Source organism: Pseudopodoces humilis, chromosome 16, assembly GCF_049639895.1.
Source record: "Pseudopodoces humilis isolate 2021_Gansu_Grassland_sample_001 chromosome 16, ASM4963989v1, whole genome shotgun sequence".
Taxonomy (NCBI): Eukaryota; Metazoa; Chordata; class Aves; order Passeriformes; family Paridae; genus Pseudopodoces; species Pseudopodoces humilis.
In genome coordinates, this window is record NC_142215.1 from 291,598 (window position 1) to 310,915 (window position 19,318).

The following is a 19,318-nucleotide window of genomic DNA, read 5'->3' on the forward strand; positions in this document are numbered from 1 at the left end:
TGCCGCCCCAACCATGGCGGCGGCCGCTTGCGTTTGGCTCGTGTTCGGATTCAGCCCCGAAGAGGCGGCCGGGGAGCCGGGCCCGGGCCCGGGCCCGTGGCGGCTGGAGGCGGGCCCCGAGGGGATCTCCCGCGTGTGGCCCGCCTGGAGCTACGTGGTCGTGGAGACCGGTGAGCGCCCCCGGCCCGCCCGGAGCCCCAGTCCCTCCCGCGGGGCCAGTGCGGCCCTTGGCCGGCCTGTGCCCGCTTCCCCTTGCCGCTGCCCCGGAGGGCGGGTCCCGTTCCCACCGCGCTCCTGCGCCGGTCGCCTCGGTTCGTCTTGTCCGCCCCTTCCCACCGCGCCGCTTCCCCCGGGATGGGATCCCCACCCTCCCGCCGCTTTCCCCGGGATGGGATCCTCACCCTCCCGCCGCTTTCCCCGGGATGGGATCCCCGCCCTCCCGCCGCTTTCCCCGGGATGGGATCCCCGCCCTCCCGCCGCTTTCCCCGGGATGGGATCCCCACCCTCCCACCGCGCCGCTTTCCCCGGGATGGGATCCCCGCCCTCCCGCCGCTTTCCCCGGGATGCTCCCCGCCGGTCCCCCGGTGACGTTCCCGTCCCGTTCCCCCAGGCCCCCGGGCTGTCCCCAGCCTGGGTGGCTGAGCTGCCGCCGCGGCAGGCGCGGGGCTGGAGGTGCGGAGCGCGGGGCTGCGGCGGCGGCTGCCGGGCTGGGCCGAGGCGCTGCCGTCCGAGACGCACCTGGTGCTGCGGGGCCCGGCCGCGGCCCGTGCCTGGCGGCGGGAGGCGGCGGTGAGGGGAGCGCTGCAGGACGACCCCGTCTGGAGCCGGGAGCTGCCGCCGGAGCCCCGCCGGCCGCTGCCGCTCCTGCCCGGCGGCTTCGCCACGCCGCGGCCGCCGTTCTTCACCGCACTGCCCGCTGGCGTGCGGGCCCGGCGGCTCGTTCTGGGCACGGAGCACGCCCTAGCGCTGGGCGCCGCCGGGGAGGTCTTCTCCTGGGGCGGCGGCAGGTGAGCAGGGACTGAGGGGTGCAGGAGAGGGACGGCGGCGGGGGGCGTTCAGGAACTCCAGCACTATGAGCGCTGTGCTGGTGGGATGCAGAGAGAACGATGGGGATGCAGAAGGGGCGTGAGAGTGCAGAAGGGATGTGGGGAATATGGGAGAATATTTTTGGGGAGCGCAGGTGAGAGGATGTCGGAATCAGTCACCTCAGAGCCCAGCCCCCATTAGCCTGCGCACACTGCCTGGGGCTGGGATATACATCCTGACTTTCCCATGGGGGTGGATTTGGGAATGAGACAAGGTTACAGCTGAGAGAAGTACTGGGGTACCAGCTGCAGGTGCCCGGTGCTCACCCACATGCTGATGGGATCCGTCTCTCATCAGAGCCAGGTCCCCCCACCACAGGCATCCAAACTCACAGCTTCTCTTGGGGAGTGCTGGCCTGGCCATGCCCCTTTTCCCACTGAGTACATCCTCGCTGGTCTCATGGGCCCCTCTCACCTCTCTAGGTGGTGGGCTACTGACTCTGGCCTCTGCTCTGACTTTTGCCTCCCTCAGGGCAGTCTCCAGGGACACTTGGGTCTCTGTATGACCATCAAGGTCCCTACTCTGTCCCTGCTCCTCTGTAACTTGCCATACAAGCACCAGCTGGCAGAAAAGCTCTTGTGTTTCTGAACTGGAGATTAATTCAGTCTGTGACAGTTCAGTGTCAGGTCCCTCTGGTACAGCCTGTGGGAGGGGAGTGAACTCCCTGGGAAAAGTCTCCAGCACCCTGTGTCACCACAGCTGAATTTGGGTGCATTTAACAGCTGGTGGCACTGCTCAGTTTATTCTCACTAAGGCATTTGTTGTTGTATTCGTTTTGGTTTAGGGTAAATTTTGGGAGGAAATTTCTGAATGGGGTTCTTTCAGAAAGTAAATTCAAGCGGCCCCTTCCTCAAGTTGATTTGGGAATAGATTTCTCTGGAGAAAAGTGGAAAAATCCTGTTTATTTAATAAGCAAAGTATTCACAAGTATAAAAAGTGAATAATATTAAACAATAAAATTTTTTGCTGTTCTGAAGAGATGGCAAATTTAGAAAGTTTATTTCGTGATGTGTAGGTTGGCTTGCTTAGTCTTTTATCAGTCTTTCTGGTGCTGGAATGCAGTGTCCTAGGCTTTCGTGGATTATAGGTGTGAGCTCTTGGTGTTCTTTTGGCTTTTCAGTCTAGACTAGGTTTGAACAGTTCTAAGAAAAAGAAAAATCATAGTCTGGGGAACTTCACTGCCTCAGCAAGCTAAAATAAACTAACTAAAAAGCAAAGGTGAGCTCTCTCCTGCTGTCTGTCTGTGCTGCAGACAGCACAGTCTAGAAGGATGTGGGGGAGTGCGATTTTTGAAAACAAACTGGGCTCTTCTTTTTTCCCCCTTCACTCTTGGAACCAGTCTTAAAGGTGCAAAACTTAATATCCAGCATAAATAGAACAGATGATTTGGGATGCAAGCATCATAAAGTCACTCTAGGACAGTTGTTCATTAGGAGGTTGTCTGTGTATTTGCTGCCCCAGTCAGGTTTTCCCAGAAGGTGCTGGAGAGCCCAGCCACAGGTCCCCTTTGCCCCGGATCCCTGAGTTCTGCTGGTACACGATGAGGCTTGGCTGCAGGAACTAGTTGTTCTCATTGTAGAGTGGAAGGGTTGCTGTGTTCCTCTTTGCTACTTATGGAAGACAAACCCAGCACTGATCATCAGATCATCAGTCACTGTCACAGCTGCGTGCCCTGGCCCAGTGCCCTCCCTGGTGCTCATCACTCAGGAGTGTTTCACTCCCCAGTCCCCGCTCCTCGCTCGCTGCCTCTGGGCTAGCTGGTAGCACACACAGTTCATGGCAAACACGACACTCGATTTACATCAGCAGTTGTTGATTTGCAGACACTACATTATTTGGTCCTTCTTGCCTTCCCTTCAGAGAAAAGGTTTCTACATGTGAGGATGTGTACTCGAGGATTAACTTTTTTGAAATTTGGTTATTCAGCCCAGCTGAGAATCTTCTCACACATGCCTGTGCCAGCAGCTGTGCCAGCTCACAGCCCCAGCAGCTGTGTCCCACGGTGTGCCAGCTGTGCTGTGTGATAGCCAGGTGCTGGCCCAGCTCACCCCTTTGTAGCCCCTCTCTTTCTGCTGGCTGCAGTCACCATTGCCCTCTTGTGAGGGAGTGCCCAGAGCCACGTTCCCACTGCAGCATGCCCTTCCCTGCCCCTCAGCTCTCAGTGTCTCTTTGCCTCAGTCCTCTGCAGATTTCCCATATGGAATGTGAAGAGCCTTTCCAGGGCCGTGCATCAGCATGACTGTTGACATCCCAAGCTGTCACATTGAAGTTCCCCAGACCAAACAGGCACCACTCTGCAGCTCCTCTCACCCCTACAGCTCCAGCCAGCTCCTCCTGCTTCTGCCCCGTCTTTAACGACTAAAGCCCCTGGTGCTGTGTCCCACTGCTTCCCACCGACCTCTGGCCGTAACTGTGGTGGTCTGGTGCTGGGCATCGCTCTCCAATTGCTGCTTGGCTTTTTCCTGTTCATGGGGTTGATTCTTCTGTTCAGCTGTGGTTGTTCCCTCAGCTCTCGGGCTCTGCCAGGCTGGAGCTGGGTTGGTGGCAGCAGGAGGAGCTTGGTGGGCACTGTGGGCACACGGGAGCTGGAGGCAGCGGGCTGTGGGCATGTCCGTCTGTCCCTCTGTGTCTCTGCAGGCATGGGCAGCTGGGCCACGGGCTGCTGGAGTCTGAGCTGCAGCCGCGGCTGGTGGAGGCGCTGGCCGGGGTGCCCATGCGGGCGGTGGCGGCGGGCGGGTGGCATTCTGCCAGCGTTAGCGGTAAGGGGCTGGGCTGGGCACGGGAGGTTGGGATGCTGGTGGCACATATGGCCCTGGTGGGACCTGGCTTGGGGAATATGGGGTGTTGGTGTCCTTGGAACACCGGTTTCTGCCGGTGGGTGGGGCTCAGGGCTAAGCTCTGCCTGATGCGTTTTCCCCCCACCCCACAGAGGCAGGAGACCTGTATGTGTGGGGCTGGAACGAGTCGGGGCAGCTGGCTCTGCCCTCCAAAGCGCTGGCGGAGGAGCGAGCGCAGGATGAGGACACGGGCACGGGTGAGTGCTGCTGGCCGGGCTGAGGGCATGGTGGGCCGGGTTCCTGCACGGCTCAGTGCAGGGCCAGTGCGGTTCAAGCCTGCAAGCGATGCTGGTGTTACCTCCTCTGCAGGGAGCACCAAGCTGATGCCCTCCCGGGAGCAGCTGGCTGCCGAGGATGCCGCATTCATCTCCATCCAGGCGTTCCCGGCACTGCTGGATCTGCCCCAGGACCTGGAGGTCAGCACAGTCAGCTGTGGTTCCCGACACACAGCCGTGGTCACACGTGAGTGTCCAGCGGGGCAGGGGGCAGCGCCTCTGGGGGCAAGGCTGCTGAGAGGTGCCAGGGCTCACCAGGCCCTGGTGGGCAGTGCCCCCGGGAGCAGGGGCAGGGCTGTGGGGGATGGAGCTCAGTGGCTGCTGCCTGATGGTGCTGTCCCTATTGCAGGAGGCGGGGAGCTCTACACCTGGGGCTGGGGTAAGTGACACCTCTGCTTTGGGATTGTACAACCTCCCCAGGAGCAGCTTCTGGTTCCTGTTCTCTCGTCCTTGGCTCTTTTGTTGCTCTACAACTGTTCCAGCTGTACTGGGGCCCTTGTGTTCCCTCCCTTCCTCCCCATAAACACCAGGAGCAGTTTCCCTGTGAGGCCCCAGGGCCACGTTTTGTCAGGAATGTGTGTCTGCAGGTAAATACGGACAGCTGGGACATGGGAACAACATCAGCTCTGACCAGGCACGCCGCGTCGAGCACCTGGTGGCCAAGGGCTTGCGGGTGGAGGAGGTGGTCTGTGGGCCCTGGACCACCTATATCCGAGTGCGGGAGCCATGAGGGCCCCAGGACCCGCAACCGGTGGGTGCTGCCAGATGGGGGATGAGGGCAGGCTGTGCTCTGCAGGACCAGATCCGGGACCACTCTGTCTTCAGGGCCAGGGCAGGCAGCCCTGCTGCAGCACAGGGTGGGGCTGAGTTTAGCCCACAGTGACCTGATTCACACCCGGGAGTGGGGCTGCAGCTGCATCAGGGCCAGGGACACCCTGAGATGGGCTGGGTGTGTTTATTAAATTCACCTTTCCATAAGGGCTGCAGTGTTGGTGTGTGTGAGAGACGTGTTCCAGCATCTCTGGCTCCAGTGAAGCTGTCCTGGGGAGAGGGACTGTGTGGGGCCGTGGTTGTGGTTTGTGTGAACACGGTGTAATTCAGGGATGTTGTGACTGAGCAGTGCAGAGCTGAGGCCGATTCTGCTCTGCTGTGGGGTGCAGAGGAACTTGGGTTCTGGAGCTGGGACCCACGGCTGGACCAGGGGACCCCCAACTGAGCCCAGAGGTATCCCAGACTGGCATCATGGCCAGTGTGGAAAGTGGAGAAGGAAGGGGGGGATGCTCGGAGGTAGTGGTTTTGTCCCCAGGTTATCATTACCATGATAACTTGGTATCCTGCTGTGCTGGGGAGGCTGAGCACCGACCCTGGTGATGGTGAGCGGAGGGAATGAATTCTTGGTGTTGCTTTGCTCTGTGTGGCTTTTGCTTCCTGCACTGTTTCGGATCGCAAGTTTTCCGGCTTTCACCCTGTGGTTGTCTCCACAGTGCGGGGGGAGAGCGAGCAGCTGAGAAGGGCCGAGGGCGGTTTGGGGAGTGGAGCTTTTTGCTCAGAAAAAAATCCCTTTTGGTGAGGGACTGAGGCTGCGGCTTTTCGCTGGGCAGGGCCGGGGGCTGCCGCTGCAGTTCCGCAACCGCGGATCGGCGCTTCCGCCTATTCGGCCAATCAGGACAGCTGGACGCTCCAGCTTTTTTAGCCAATCAGGATGAGGATTGAAAGTTCGGGGTTTTTTTAGCCAATCAGGAAATGATTTGGTGCCCTTTATCTGGCTAATCACCACACGGATTGCAGCGGCAGCATTTCCAGCCAATCAGCTCGCGGCTCGGAGCTGTGGTTTGGCCAATCAGGACACGAGCTGGAGCTGCTGGACGTGGTTGGCCAAAAAAGGTGCGACCTGAGCCCGATTTCTGATTGGCTGAGACTCCATTGGCCCCGCCCCTTCTGTCGCCCCCGCCCTCCGGGGACCCCCCAGGAGCCTCAGAGCTGGGGGCTGTACAAGGACTTTATTCACAACAGCTAGAGATTTTTTAAATAAAAGCACATTTCTAAGCAGCAACCGCGGGGAGGGTTATCCTGGAGCGGGAGATGGTGCAGGCCCTGCGTCACTGCCGGAGCAGGGCCTCACGCCAGAGCAGGGATTCATCAGAAGGCAGTGTTGGTGGTGGAGTTGAGAACGTCAGAGGTGCTTTCAAACCTGGAAGCCTTTGAAAGTCCGCGCTGTGGAAACAAGAAGTGAGAGAGAGGGATGAGGGAAGGGAGAGGGCTGCTGCCTCACATTTCAGTGGGGACAGAGGCAGGCAGGCCAGGCTGCCAAAAGGAGATGGAATACAAATTAATATGGGAACTGTGTAACTTACAGGCAATGAACATTAATTCCTTTCTTTACCAAATGTATGAAAAATAAAACTCTTCTGGGTAGTGTCACAGAGTAAATCTCTGGCTCAGCCCAGCCTGATGGGAGGACAGAGGCTGTCCAGGGCCCCCCACCCTGAGAGAGGAAAGCAGCCCCTCTCCAAGCTCTGCTCACTGCACCCTGCCAGGCTCTGTCCCTGCACAGCTGTGTCCCCGACCGCAGCCTGTCCTCTGGGCTGGTGGCTGCTGTGTCCCCACTGGCTGCTCAGGGCCCTCTGCCACCAACTCTGAAGTTCTCCCTGGGGAGGCAGGGGCAGCCACCCTGTGAGAGGACACCGAGGGGGACACAGGAGGGAGCAAAGGTTCTGTGCTCTGCAGCGAGGAGGGTGGGGTTAGAAGAGGTGAATTACCGCAAACTCAGAATAGGTGCTGGCAACAGAACTAACGCTGTGGTTACGCTGGGCAGGGGCTGTGGGGGTGCACCCACCGCTCAGGGTGGTTCCATCCAGCTGGGACATGTTTTCCTTGTTTCGCTCCCTCAGCCTGGATCGGGGGGGCTTCGCTGCCGTGCGGGTGGGAGTCCGGGCCTGGCCAAACTGTGGGGAGAGGTGACAGTTATGGGATGTAGGAATTGAGCAGGGGCAGGAGAGCTGTGGCAGCTTCAGTACCCATCAGTCTGTGGAGCCAGAGCAGTGTCAGGCTCTAGGAGCTCTCCAGACTCTGGGGTCCAGTTCTGGCCCCTGAAACATACTGCACAGAATCACAGCATCCTGCAGTCATGTGGGTGGGAAGGGACTTTAAAGCCCATCTCATTCCACCCCTCTGCCATAGGCAGGGATGCCACTCACTAGACAAGGATGCTCAGGCCCTGTCTGGCAGCACACACACATTTTGAAGGTCCCCTAAGTTGCAGGCTCAGCACTGAGGAACAGCTGCACTAGAAATCTGTAGAGGAAGATTGCTGGCACCCTCCTCCTCCTTCAGGTCCCAAACACCGCAGTAGGATGCAGAGCAGACTGCAGATAAACAGGCTCCTGTCCCTTACGAGCTTAGCAGGGGAGGCAGTGAACCGTGGGGTGACAGCAAGAAGAGCTGCACCACCTCTGCTCACTTGTCCCTTCCAGCCCAGCCCCAGGCAGGGACTCCCCCAAGGCCCCTCACCTTCTTCCCAGAGGGTGGCAACCGAGACGTGGGCGAGTGGGAGATGGCTCCCCCAAAGGCTGAGCGAATGGTGCTGTTGGATGTGGTGCTGGCACTGAAGGTGCTGTGGAGCTGAGGGGAAAGCAGAGCACATATCACACAGGACATCTTCCCATGGGGCTGCAGCACCCTGACCCTTCCCCACAGGGCCGAGGCCAGCCCAAGGTTGTGCTCCAGCCCAGGGAGAGCTCAGCTCCAGGCAGGACCCCAGCTCACCACACTGCTCTGCAGGGACATTTTACCTTGCTTACTTTGGCAGGTGTGTGGGGGCTGAGCATGCGCCGCTTAATGGGTGTCTGTGGGGTGCTGCCATACAGCATCTCCGTCTCCATTTGCCGGCTCTTCTTCAGGTGCTGTGGGAGACACCTGCACTTACACACCCTGGTGCATCTGTGTGACACTGCCAGTAGGCACTGCCCTGCAGCCAGCCTGCCACAGCCACACAGCAGGAACTTCATCAGAGTATCAGGTATCCAGAGCCAAGTGTCACCTCTAGCACAGCTAGGGCCGGAAAGGGGCTCGGCCCACGCGGACGTGACAGCAATGGGCACCAGCCCCACTGCCTGCCACTTCCAAGCTGGGAATGAGCAGCTAGAGCCCAGAGCAGTGGCTGGGACCCAGCAGGGACACCCCTAGGCTGGCATTCCTAGGCAGGAGCCAGGGACACTCCCAGGCAGAAGCCAACATGCTCAGCTCTGTACTCACCCGTTCCTGCTTCTCCTTCTCCTTCTCTAGACGGTACAGCTGCCACTGCTCCGACACATACTCCATGAACTTCTGCCCCTTCACCAGGAAAGCTCCTTTGAACTCCTGCTCCCAGGTCTGGACCTTTCTCTCCAGCTCCTCCTGCAGCTGATCAGGACATGAGGGCAGTGTAGGGGCTGCCCTGAACAGAGGTGTCCCACACTTAAGGATCCCTTTTCCTGTCATCACAGGTCCTGCCCCAGGGCTGGACCTACCTTAGACAGCGTCTTCTGCAGCTTTGCTCGCTGCTTCTCCTCCTTCAGAAGGTTTCCTCCACGATTGGTGAAGCGACTGGGGTCAGTTGCTTTACTCTGGTGGAGAAGGGTGGTCAGGAGAGACACGAACACACCACTCAATCCCCTCAACCTCACATGGTGAAGGCTCCAGAGGAGCCAGCCCTGCACAAACACTTCAATGCTTGAAACACAGCACCTCATCCCTGCACTGGCCCACCATGACTTCCCAGTGCCTCCCTGCTCTGTCCCAGAGCACTCTCCCACAGGAGCAGAGGTACACACTGACCCACGACCTGGCATGCTCTTGCCTGGACAATACCTCTAGCTCCAAGAACAGCTTCCAGTTCTCCTCCCATTTCTGAACAGCCTCAAACAGATCTTTGTGTGTTTCATAGTAGATCTTCATCTTGCCCACCTCAGCATCATGCAGCTCGAGCAGGGTCTCTGTGTAATCCTCTGGAAGGGCACAACAGCCAGGTCAGGGGGCTGCTGGAACCACTCAGATCCCTCCCCAAAACTACCTGGACAGCCAGCACACACCATCATAGAAGGGGCTGAAGCTTTCCCTTTGCTCCTGGCTGTAGAAGCATTTGTCCCAGTAGTCAGCTAGCTCTGCCCGGATTGCATGGATCACGGATTTCATGTTCTGCAGCTTCAGCTCCTCCAGACGGTCCACTTCCTGCTGCAGCTGTCCCCGGGACCAGAGCACAGGTCAGGGAGGAAAGGGGGAGAACATGGTTCATCTTCTGCGTGAGCTGCTCTCTAGAATGAGGCAGCTGCCAGCACCACCCTCCAGCTCCTCCCTCCATGAAGGCAGAATTTGGCCTGCTCCCCTCACCCCTCACGGAGCAACCAAGAGCATGAGATCCCCCAGAGCTACTGCCCTCAGCCCTCCCACCATGAGCACAACAGGGTCCTTACAGCTCTCCTGATTTGGATTCTGGACCCAGTCAGGTGCACGGCTGAGGACTCTCTCTCCTCCTCTGGGATCTGCAGCCTTTCCCAGAGCGCGATGATCCTGGTGCGCAGCTCTGTGCACACAGCCTCGTTCAGGGCCCGACGAGCTTCCAGCTGCAGGGAGAGGGAGCAGGGGATCAGCACAGCCTTTGGCTCTGCTGCACCTGCAAAGCCACACACCTGGCACATGAGATCTCCTCAGCCCCCCTGAAAAGGGTGTTCCAACACACAGCCTTGCCAAAACCTAGTGGTTGTTCTTACATCATGGTGGCAGCTGCAGCCAGCACACACGCCAACCTCCAACACTGCCTCAGAGCACAAAATACCTGCTGCAGCAGGTTCTGGAGGGCCACAATGTTGTCCTTGGACAAGCAGAACGCCTCCTCATCCTCACACACCACGTCCCGCTCAAAGCTGGTGTCCGGGGTGTGGTCCAGCTCCTCCATGAGCAGAATGATCTGACGCTTGTTGCTGACAAATTCTTCCCGCCTTTGCTCCTGGAGGTGAGGGCGGTGTCAGGAACCAGGGGCCCCTTGCAGGCCCCTCAACAACCCCCTCGCTCTCCAGGCTCACCTTCAGGGTGTTGAGGGAGGCCACGTGGCGCCGGTAGCGGTCCAGGTCCTCCAGGCTGGGCACAGTGCCGGTGTCGATGCTGAACAGAGTTGTGCACAGGATGTCACACAGGTCTTGGTCCTGTTCCTGCAGGGCCTTCAGCTCCTGCTTCCGGTCCCGCTTCTGCTTCTGTAGCACCTCCACGCGCGTGCGCAGGTTTTTCTCCATCTGAAGGATCGTACTTTCCTCCTCTGTCTGCAAGAGGCCAGAAATCAGCTCTGTTCCACTCTTCTCCCACACCTGGCTTATGCTTTAGGTTTTTATACAAAGACTGGGGCCACCAGGCCTGGTCTGAGTGAGATGTTCCCCATGAAGGTGCACGAACACCAGTAAAGTACAAAACAAGGTGCTGGAGGACACTACACAACCAGTGCCAGTGCCTGGCCTGTGAGGAGTTACAATGTCCTTGGCTCTACCAAGCACCTGGAAAAGCAGTTTTGAAGAGATATTTGCCTTCTAAGCTCTGGCCTCTTGAGACACCCAGGCAGAGGCCAGGCAGCAGCACTGCTACCAGAAGGACCCTGGGATCCCACCCCTCACCTCAAAGGGGCCCAGCTGGAGCTCCCTGCACAGGGTGTCCAGTTCCTTCCGACACAGGACGATGCTCTTTAGGAGACGCTCCTTCAGGCTTTCCTCCTCTGCCACCATCATGTCCAGGAGACTCTGCAGCACAGGCGTGGTTAGAGGCAGGGTATGGGAATGAGGAGCGGGCAGGGCAGTGGCACCGCCGCTGGAGACCCACGGCAGGGCCCGAGTGAGGTGTGGGCAGTGTGGGGAGCCCAGTAGGATGGGGCTGCACAGGACGAGGGCAGAGGCGCGGTAACAGCCGGGCAGGGACCCCCGGTGCTCCCAGACCTGGCCGAACCCGTCCTGGAGCCCCGAGAGAGCAGTCCCGGGTGAGCTCAGGCCGAGCTGGTCCCGGGCTCCCGCTGCAGCAGGTACCGGGCTCAACAGAAGAACCGCTGACCCCCCGCCCCTCACCTTGATGTGCTTCCTGACCACGTCAGTGCGCTCCAGCCGCTGCTCCTCGGGAATACCGATCTCTTCCCAGATGTCTCGCAGCGCCGCCATGGCCCGATTCAGGCAGCACACGGCCTCGGCCGCCACCACCTCGCTGCGGGCGCCGCGGGCCGTCAGCGGCCGAGGGCAGGCTCGGGGCCCGAGAGCCGCCCCAGCCGCCGCCCGTCCCGCCGGGACCTCGCGCCCCGGTTCCCAGCGCTTCCGCCCAGCCGTGCCCCCAGCCCCGATTCCCGGTTCTCCCCAATGTCCGGTTCCCCCCGATTCCCGGTTCTCCCCAACTCCCGGTTCCCCCCATTCCCGGTTCCCCCGGGCCCGCACCTTTTCCTCGTCGCTCCGCGCTCCATTGCCGCCGCTCCGCCGATTCGAACTCCCCTCCCGGCCGCGCTGATTGGCTGCCGCGCCACTGCGGCCCCGCCCACAACCGCCACCCGGGCGGCGCCTGCGCCCCGCCCCAAGCAGCCCCCAACCAATGGTAGTGCAGAGCCTTCTGCGCTTCCAGCCAATCCGGAGCGAGACCGCTGCCGCGTCCAGCACGGCTAACGGCGCCACCGCGTCCCCGCGCCGCGCCTGCGCGCGTCCCCGCGCCGCGCCTGCGCGTCCCCGCGCCCGCGCCACGGCTTCCACCGGGCCCCGCCCGTCCCACGGCGGCCCCGGCCCCAGCGCCGCGCCGGTTCCCGCGGGACAGCGCTCCCACACACACAGCCCTAGGCCAGGTCGTTGTCAGCAGAGATGTTTACTGGCGGGCTTCCCCGGCCCCCTCCGCGGCTCAGGCCTTGGCCTCAATCATGGCCTCCATCATGCGGGCGCTGTTGGTGATGGCCGTGGTCAGGAAGATGAACTTGCACCCTGCAGCAAAGGCCTGTCGGTGCCCCAGCAGTGCTGTGGGGCAGCACCGACCCTGCCAGCCCCATCCCCGCCCATTTTCCGGTACAACCGTGTGCCTTGGCAGCCCGCGGAGCTCGGAGCCTGCCCGGCTGCGTGCTGCAGCGCTGGGACCCCCGGCTCCTGCCTGCTCCCCGCCCTGCCCAGGCCGCTCATACCTCTCTCCTTCCCCAGGAAGCGGAGGGCTGCAATTTCAGAGAAGGTGCAGCCCCCCAGGAAGACAGCGAGGACAACACGTTGGGACTCGCAGGCAGGGCTGTCCTCCACGGTGCTGTCTGGAGAGGGAAGAGCGCTGTAGGAATGGCAGCTGCCAGCCCCGCCGCCCCCAGCCCCCAGCACTACCTGAGACACAAAACTCGTTGCCATTGAGCAGTCGCACGACCTCCTCCAGGCCCTGCCAGCCGCGGCGCTCCAGCACCTGAGGGACGGGCAGGGTGTCAGGCTGGCTGCTGGACGCTGCCCAGGAGGCTCCGAGCAGTGGGTGACCACCACCCGCCCCAGTCCTGGGCAGAGGGGCCCCTGCTGCACTCCCCAGGAGGAGGAAGGGGCTTTGAGGGGATGTGTCTGGTTCTCTCCAGCAGCAAATGAACTCACCTGCTCGATGATCTTGCAGCTCAGGGGTACATAGGCCCCGCCAAAAACATACGCCATGTCCCGAGGCATTTTGAGATCATACTCGCCATCCAGCCGAGGGATCTGCAGTGACAGGTGACTAGAAGGGTACAGGACCAGGCTGCCTGGGGCCTCACCACCCCTCAGAGGTGCAGAGGTGAGGGACAGACACTTGGAGCTCTGTCCCCACCTCCCACCCACCGTGCCAGAGCCAGCACCACATGGCCTGGGGGGGCTGTGCAGCAGGGGCCAGGGACAGAAATGTCACCTTGCCAGCACCCCAGGACCTCTGCCTCAGGATGGAGGACACAAGGCTGCGTGCCCAGTGCCACTGCTGTGTTGGAAGGGGGCAAGGAAGTGCTGCAAGCACACTCACAGGGCACAGGGAAGGGTGGGCCCCCAGCCCTGAGGAGAAGCCTGCAGACTGCCTGGAGCAGCTGCAGCAGCTCTGGACCTGAGCTGTGTCCCCCTGAGGTGCCAATCTGCAGCCTGGGCACGGGCTAAGCACAGCTCTCTGCTCTGTGGGCACAGCAGCCAGCCAACACCCCTTGAGGACGTACCAAGCCCAGCTTCTTGCTTATGGCTCGGAAATTACTCTTCCTGGCCAAAGAATTAAATGCGTCTGTGATCTTTCCTGGAAAACATGACAGGGAGAAACATCTGAAGAGGCTCTGTCTGGATCGCAGAGCCAGGCTGGCAGAGATGTGCAGGGCTGTGTGCTCTGGAGGATGGCTGTGGCGTCTGCCAGCCCTGCTGCCCCACAGCAGAGCGCCCTGCGCCGCCTGCAGCAGCAGCAGCATCGCTGGAGTCACGCTCGGTGCTCGCAGCCCACGTTTGCCACGTGCTTCCAGCCAGATCTGCGGCAGCAGCTCCCCTGCCCAGGCTCCCAGGGACACGGGGCCGGCTCACCCGCAGCACGGTCTGTCACCAGCTTGCTGACTTTGCTCTCCACTGCTGTCAGGGTCTCCCCAGCTGACTGCTCCGTCAGCAGCCCGATGCGCTTGAGGTTGTGGAAGGTCAGCAAGTGCTCAGGCCCGTAGCTCTGTGAAGGGGGCAGCCAGATCAGTGAGGAGCAGCACGGGAAGCAGACAGGGTGTCCCTCTGCGGCCTCAGAGCCCCCCAGCAAGCACAGGGCAGGGGCAGGTGGAGCCTGGGGCTCGCGTGGAGCCTGTGGAGGCAGGGCCCGTCCCCAGGAGCGCTGCTGCCCAGCACCTCGTGGCCAGAACCACGGCGAGGGGAACCCCCATCCGACACAGCTCTTGCTCTGCAGTGACTCCTCGGGCCCCTCACCTGCAGGTACTGCGTTTTCAGGGAGCGGTAGTCCTTGGGGACCAGACCTGTGGGGAGCAGCAGGTGAGCTCTGTGCCAGGGCTGGTGCCGCTGCTGTGGCCCAGCACAGCGGGGCACTCACCATTTTCCGTGATGGACAGGAGGCACATGAGGCGCAGGCTCTCGATGGGGGACACCTGTGGGGAGCGGGGTTAGGGGGGCAGGCCGGGGCAGCTGGAGCAGGTCTCACCTGCCGGTCTCACCTGCCGGTCAATGTGCTCCTCGATGAAGCTGGTGCTCTCACGGATGTCAAAGCCCTCCAGCAGTGCTGTGGCAGGGGCACAGGCAGCATCACCCCAGGGCTCTTGCCAGCCCACGGAGCTGGTCTCTGGGCTCCGCTGCCCTCCCAGTGCCCCAGCCCACCACACATTCCCTCTCAAGAGTGCAGCCAGACCCTGCTAGGATCTTGAGACACCCCCGAAACAAAGGGACTGGGAGGACGGTGGCCACACAGGCAATACTCAGGCATGAGGCTCCCTGGGCCTGGGGCAAGCGAGGCCATGGGTCAGACTGGGGCAGGGACAGGCACAGATAGGGCATGGAGCAGCACTCACAGTGTTCAGCCTTGATGGTCTCTTGGAAGTCCTGCTTGGTTTTCTTTTTCATGATAGACTCACAGGCACCAATATCTACACAGCCAAGAGACACGGCGGCTTTGGAGGGGAAAGGGCTCAAGGGCTCGGCAGGCAGATAGCACAAGCCACCAGCCCCTGCCCTGCCCCTGCTGGGCACATCCAGGGCTCCCCAAACCCCTGCTTTCCCCGGAGCTCCAGCACTTGCAGTACAGCCGAGGGCCCCTCCCTCCCCGCAGGTTCCTACGCAGGCTCAGCAGGCGATGCTCCTGCTTCAGTCCCTTCAGCTCCTGGGACACGAAGTCCTTCATCTGCTTGATGTCCATGCCCCGGCGCCGCTGCAGGAGGGAGAGCACAGGGCTGGTGGCCTGGCTGCGAGGGACAGTGCCGCAGGCGCCCTGCACACCAGGGTGACACTCACGTCGTACTGTGCCTGCAGGTTCCGTGACTTCTGGCTCAGGAAGCCAAACACGCTGGAGAAGTGCTCATTCCGAATCTGGCTGAACACCTGTGGAAGCCCAGCCAGCTGCAGCCCTGCAAACACAGACCCCAGGGCCAACACCCCCAGCAACCCGCACAGCACGCTGGCCACGCGCCACCCCGCGCCCCAAAACCCCGGCTGGCAGCACAGCAGCCTGTGTCAGTGTGTCCCTCCCAGCCAGGCCACACCACGGTCTGAGAAATGTTCCTCAGGGATCAGCCTTGGTGAATAGCACCTGGCTCCTCCCCAGTTCAGCAGAAACACTTTTTCTAGGAACTAGTACTGTCTAAGCAGCTCCTGTTTTTTAATGAACAGCTGGGAAACTTATTTTTGTAACCTGAATAAAAACCCAAGTGGAGTCATATTTTCATTGTCAAGTCCCATACTTAAATACCAACCTGAATTGTGGCCAGGATGGAAAATTACTATGAACCTTGTGACTCAACAGGAGGCTCTTCCATCTTCCTTTCCAGCCTTACCCTTTCCTATCCTTTTGATTCCCCCCTCATTTCCCACCTCCACCTCCATGTAGATATTTTTGGGTTGATTTTATTTTGGATTGATCAATTTGTAATTTTTATTTTCTTTTCATCTGTGTGTTTTAACCTTTTAGAACTTTGCCAGCTAATTTGGTCATGCTGCAGCTTTTATGTTAAACTTGTTTTTGCGGACGCCTTTTCTGGTGATTCCTTTAGCAACTTTAAAACACTCATTTGTGACACAGCCCTGCCTGCAGGGACTCTGCCAGGTTCAGAAGTGGAGCTGCACCTGCACACCAGGTTTCTCTGGTCTCTGTGCCCAAACCCACGCTCCGGGGGCCCAGCAGCCCCTGGCCACTCCTGCTCAAGCTTAGGGGAGGGAATGGTCCACTCTGCCTCCTCCCACCAAGGGGACTCCCCCAAGGCTCGTGAGGACTCACTTTGTCTTGGGAATTGAGCAGCACCTTAATGCTCTTGTCAGAAGAGGTGACATCTGGCCCAAAATCCACACTGCCTGCAGGGAAAAGTGAAGAGCTGCTTTGTCCCAAACATAGCAAAACTCCCACATGCACGAGCCTTGCTGTAAGAGGCAGCAGAGACAGAGGATGCCAGCCCAGTCTCTTGGTCAAAGTGAGGACTGTCCCTATGGATGACCTCCAGCAGCACCACCTATTGAGACTGTCCCTGTGGGAACAGCCTGACAATACCAGGCACAAACCCTGCAGATGCTGGCCAGGTGAGCGCAGAGCTCTGTTCTGCCCCATTCTGAGCACAGAGCTCTGTTCTGCCCCATTCTGAGCACAGAGCTCTGTTCTGCCCCATTCTGAGCACAGAGCTCTGTTCTGCCCCATTCTGAGCACAGAGCTCTGTTCTGCCCCATTCTGAGCACAGAGCTCTGTTCTGCCCCATTCTGAGCACAGAGCTCTGTTCTGCCCCATTCTGAGCACAGAGCTCTGTTCTGCCCTGTTGCTGTTCCCAAGTCACCTACCACACTTGATGCGGAAGGTGTCATCCACGAGCCCCTCGTAGACCACTTGGGAGCAGAGTGCTGTCACGTAGTCGGTGTCTGCAAGGAGAGCTGGAGCCAGGCTGCCCTCCCACTCCTCCTGCCACCCCACACAGGCTTTCCCCGCCCCTCTGAGAGACCTGCTGCCCAAATCGTACCCTCTGTCCTTGCCTCAGCCCACCTCTGTCCATGAGGAAGACGTGTCCAATCTCAGGCTTCCTGCCCTGGCCTTCACTCTCACTTTCCTCCTCCAAGTCCCGCCACAGCTCGTAGCTCATCTGTGAGGGGCAGAGGGTGCCAGGGCCGGGGAGCAGCCCCAGGCTCCCACCAAGGGCCCTGGCACACAGCGGGGCTGACAACCAAGGCCAGGCTCCCTCCATCAGGGCACGGGGGGCCCACCACACCCCAGCGAGCAGCAGCCGCCCCTCCGCTGCCCACCTTAGCATATGGGACCCCCCCCTCAAAAACCTGCCCAGAAGGAGGCACAGCACAGTGACACCTCTGTGGTGACGTGCTGCCATGTGGCTGATGGGGTCCAGGTCCCTGCAAGCCGTGCCGGGAAAGGGGACCCAAGGGACTCCTGGTGCCAGCCACACCTTAGCACAGCGGCCGATGCCGTAAGTCTTCCCAAAAGGGCCATAAAGGGAGTTCAGCAGCTGCAGGGCTCTGGCAACAGGGTTGATCCAGCGGTGATCTCCCTCCTGCAGGATAAGGGAGTGTGGGCAGCCGGCTGGGAATGTCTGCCATGGCAGGGGATTGGGCTGGGCACTGAGCTGGGAGCTTCATCCCAGGAACACCAACAGGATGCCCCGAAGCTGCTCAGCTGGGGACACAGGGGCCAGCTTGGGGTCACTCCCCAACAAAAGCTGCCCCTGGGGAGTAGACAGGGCCCATGGTGCAAACTGGGGGACTGAGCAGGACGCCACACACCTCCTCTCTGAACAGCACCTTGTCCCAGCCCCAGTGAGGCACAGGGGACAGGACGGTGCTGTCACCTCAGCACAGTGCCCCACTGACCAGAAAGTAGTCACGGAAGAACTCGGGCAGCTCCATGCTAATGATGTCTTCATCCAGGGGCAGCAGGTAAAAGGACCATTCATCGCAGGTGACATCTGTGTTTGGAACAGGGATAGGGGACAGTTATGCAGCCCTGGGCAGGAAGAGCCCCAAGAATCACAGCAGCCCCAAAACAGGGCCTGTGGGGCTTCAGACAGGATGGGTGGCAGGATCCTGTCTCCTCTCCTCAGGCAGAAGAGGGGCCGATGCTGCGCGGGCACACATCTGCCTGCAGGCCAGCGGCCAGCCTCAAGAGAGCCGTGTTCCCTGCCCACCTTCCTGTCCCTCCGCACGCAGGGATCCCAGCACTGGAATTTAACTGGGATCCCGCGCTGTCAGCTACCCCGAGCCAGCGCCGCAGCCCCACTCACCACCAAAGACCCCCTCTTCCTCCAGCACCATCTCGCAAGCATAGAACTGGAAGGGAAGGGAAGACCCTCAGGGCCACGCAGGCTCTAAGCAGGAAAAGCTCTGGAGGGGCCCAGCACCTTCCCAGGTGTAACAACACTTGAGTTTACATAAACGTTTCTGCGTTAAAAACTAATTTTGATGTCTATAGAAGTGCGGAAGGTGCAAAGGCTGGGCAGACACAGAGTGACAGGGGAATGGGCAGCAACCATGTGTCCCACTGACCTTCTGGGGGCTGAAGATGATTTTGTACTTCCTGCTCCTCCCTGACATCTTGTCAGCGTTGACAATATCTGTGGACACCCCGCACAGCTGCCCACCCTGGCAGGCACAGCTCCCCTCGGCACACAGAGCCCGATGGCCCCAGGCACAAGTGACACCGGGGAGCGGGGCTCGCCGAGAGCCCCTCAGGCCCGGGCACAGCGGTGGCCCAGAGCTCCAGCCCCAGCTGAGGGGCAGCCGCCTCTGTGGCCGCACTCACCGGCGATGAACCTCATGGTCCTGAGCCGCGGCCGCACCAGGAAGCAGAACCTGCAGCACAGAGGGGAGCGAGGGGCTGCTCGCACCCGTCCGCGCCTCGGGGCCCCTCCTCTGCACAGCCCTGCCCGGGCCCGGCCCGGGGCACTCACTGGTCGCTGGCGCCGGGGGCCGGCCGCGTCTCCACCTTGTACAGCTTGTCCACGTCGTGCTGCTGCGGGGACAGGGCGCGGGTTGTGCGCGGGCGGCGGCGGCGGGCGGGGGCGGCCCGAGCGGAGCCCGCGGTACCTTCAGGATGGACACGTTGGCGATGCGGTCCAGGGGGCTCATCAGGTCAGCCTCGATGAACAGATCCTTCTTCCCGGGGAGCTGCGGGCAGGAGGGCATGGGCCGGCACCCGGCGGCTGCCCCGCGCCGACCCCGACTCCCGACCCCTAAGCCCCGGGCCAACACCGATCCCGCTGACTCCCTACGCCCGCCCCGGTGCGGGACCCCTGCCCCGGGCGGCCCTCGGACCTGCTCCAGCAGGTAGACGAGCTGGTCTCGCGCTAGCCGCTTCAGAATCCCGAAGTCCGGCGGCTCGGGCGCGTCGCGCCGCCCGGCGAGGGCCATGACGGCGGCCGGGTCGGCACCGGGAACGCCCGAGCGCGGGCGCGGCGCGGCCGGAACTCCGCGGCGGCGGAAGCGATCGATACCATGG

The 19,318-nt window shown here is 61.0% G+C and overlaps 3 protein-coding genes across 7 annotated transcripts; 1 reads left to right on the forward strand and 2 right to left on the reverse strand.

Annotated features, from left to right (window-relative positions):
• Positions 1–13: 13 nt before the first annotated feature.
• Positions 14–4,947, forward strand: RCCD1 (RCC1 domain containing 1). Its single transcript, XM_005521812.3, has 7 exons — positions 14–170; positions 659–1,007; positions 3,724–3,845; positions 4,016–4,120; positions 4,233–4,385; positions 4,548–4,577; positions 4,786–4,947. The coding sequence occupies exons 1-7, from the start codon at positions 14–16 to the stop codon at positions 4,926–4,928; spliced, it is 1,059 nt and encodes a 352-aa protein (XP_005521869.2). The 3' UTR covers positions 4,929–4,947.
• Positions 4,948–6,273: 1,326 nt separating this feature from the next.
• PRC1 (protein regulator of cytokinesis 1) lies at positions 6,274–11,782 on the reverse strand. 4 transcript variants are annotated; one of them, XM_014251046.2, is made up of 14 exons: positions 11,635–11,782; positions 11,278–11,410; positions 10,837–10,959; positions 10,258–10,491; positions 10,011–10,181; positions 9,649–9,798; positions 9,268–9,415; positions 9,047–9,183; positions 8,707–8,802; positions 8,453–8,599; positions 7,999–8,100; positions 7,709–7,819; positions 6,958–7,143; positions 6,274–6,412 (listed from the first exon to the last, which is right to left on the reverse strand). In XM_014251046.2, exons 1-14 carry the CDS (start codon positions 11,658–11,660, stop codon positions 6,338–6,340), a joined length of 1,839 nt encoding a protein of 612 aa, XP_014106521.1. In that variant the 5' UTR covers positions 11,661–11,782; the 3' UTR covers positions 6,274–6,337. The 4 variants fall into 4 exon arrangements, with proteins under 4 accessions (XP_014106521.1, XP_014106520.1, XP_014106523.1 ...); XM_014251045.2 differs by having other exon boundaries at positions 7,990–8,100; positions 11,635–11,761; XM_014251048.2 differs by having other exon boundaries at positions 6,303–6,412; positions 7,035–7,143; positions 7,990–8,100; positions 11,635–11,761.
• Positions 11,783–12,030: 248 nt separating this feature from the next.
• Positions 12,031–19,281, reverse strand: VPS33B (VPS33B late endosome and lysosome associated). Of its 2 annotated transcripts, none has more exons than XM_014251038.2 (23): positions 19,135–19,281; positions 18,907–18,987; positions 18,771–18,829; positions 18,623–18,672; positions 18,367–18,434; positions 18,105–18,150; positions 17,695–17,789; positions 17,274–17,378; positions 16,859–16,955; positions 16,660–16,737; positions 16,112–16,185; positions 15,133–15,219; positions 14,959–15,049; positions 14,694–14,768; positions 14,343–14,407; positions 14,222–14,276; positions 14,101–14,147; positions 13,720–13,852; positions 13,371–13,444; positions 12,793–12,894; positions 12,541–12,616; positions 12,357–12,473; positions 12,031–12,162 (listed from the first exon to the last, which is right to left on the reverse strand). In XM_014251038.2, exons 1-23 carry the CDS (start codon positions 19,228–19,230, stop codon positions 12,083–12,085), a joined length of 1,851 nt encoding a protein of 616 aa, XP_014106513.1. In that variant the 5' UTR covers positions 19,231–19,281; the 3' UTR covers positions 12,031–12,082. The 2 variants fall into 2 exon arrangements, with proteins under 2 accessions (XP_014106513.1, XP_005521743.1); XM_005521686.2 differs by having other exon boundaries at positions 18,771–18,832.
• Between the last annotated feature and the right edge of the window lie 37 nt (positions 19,282–19,318).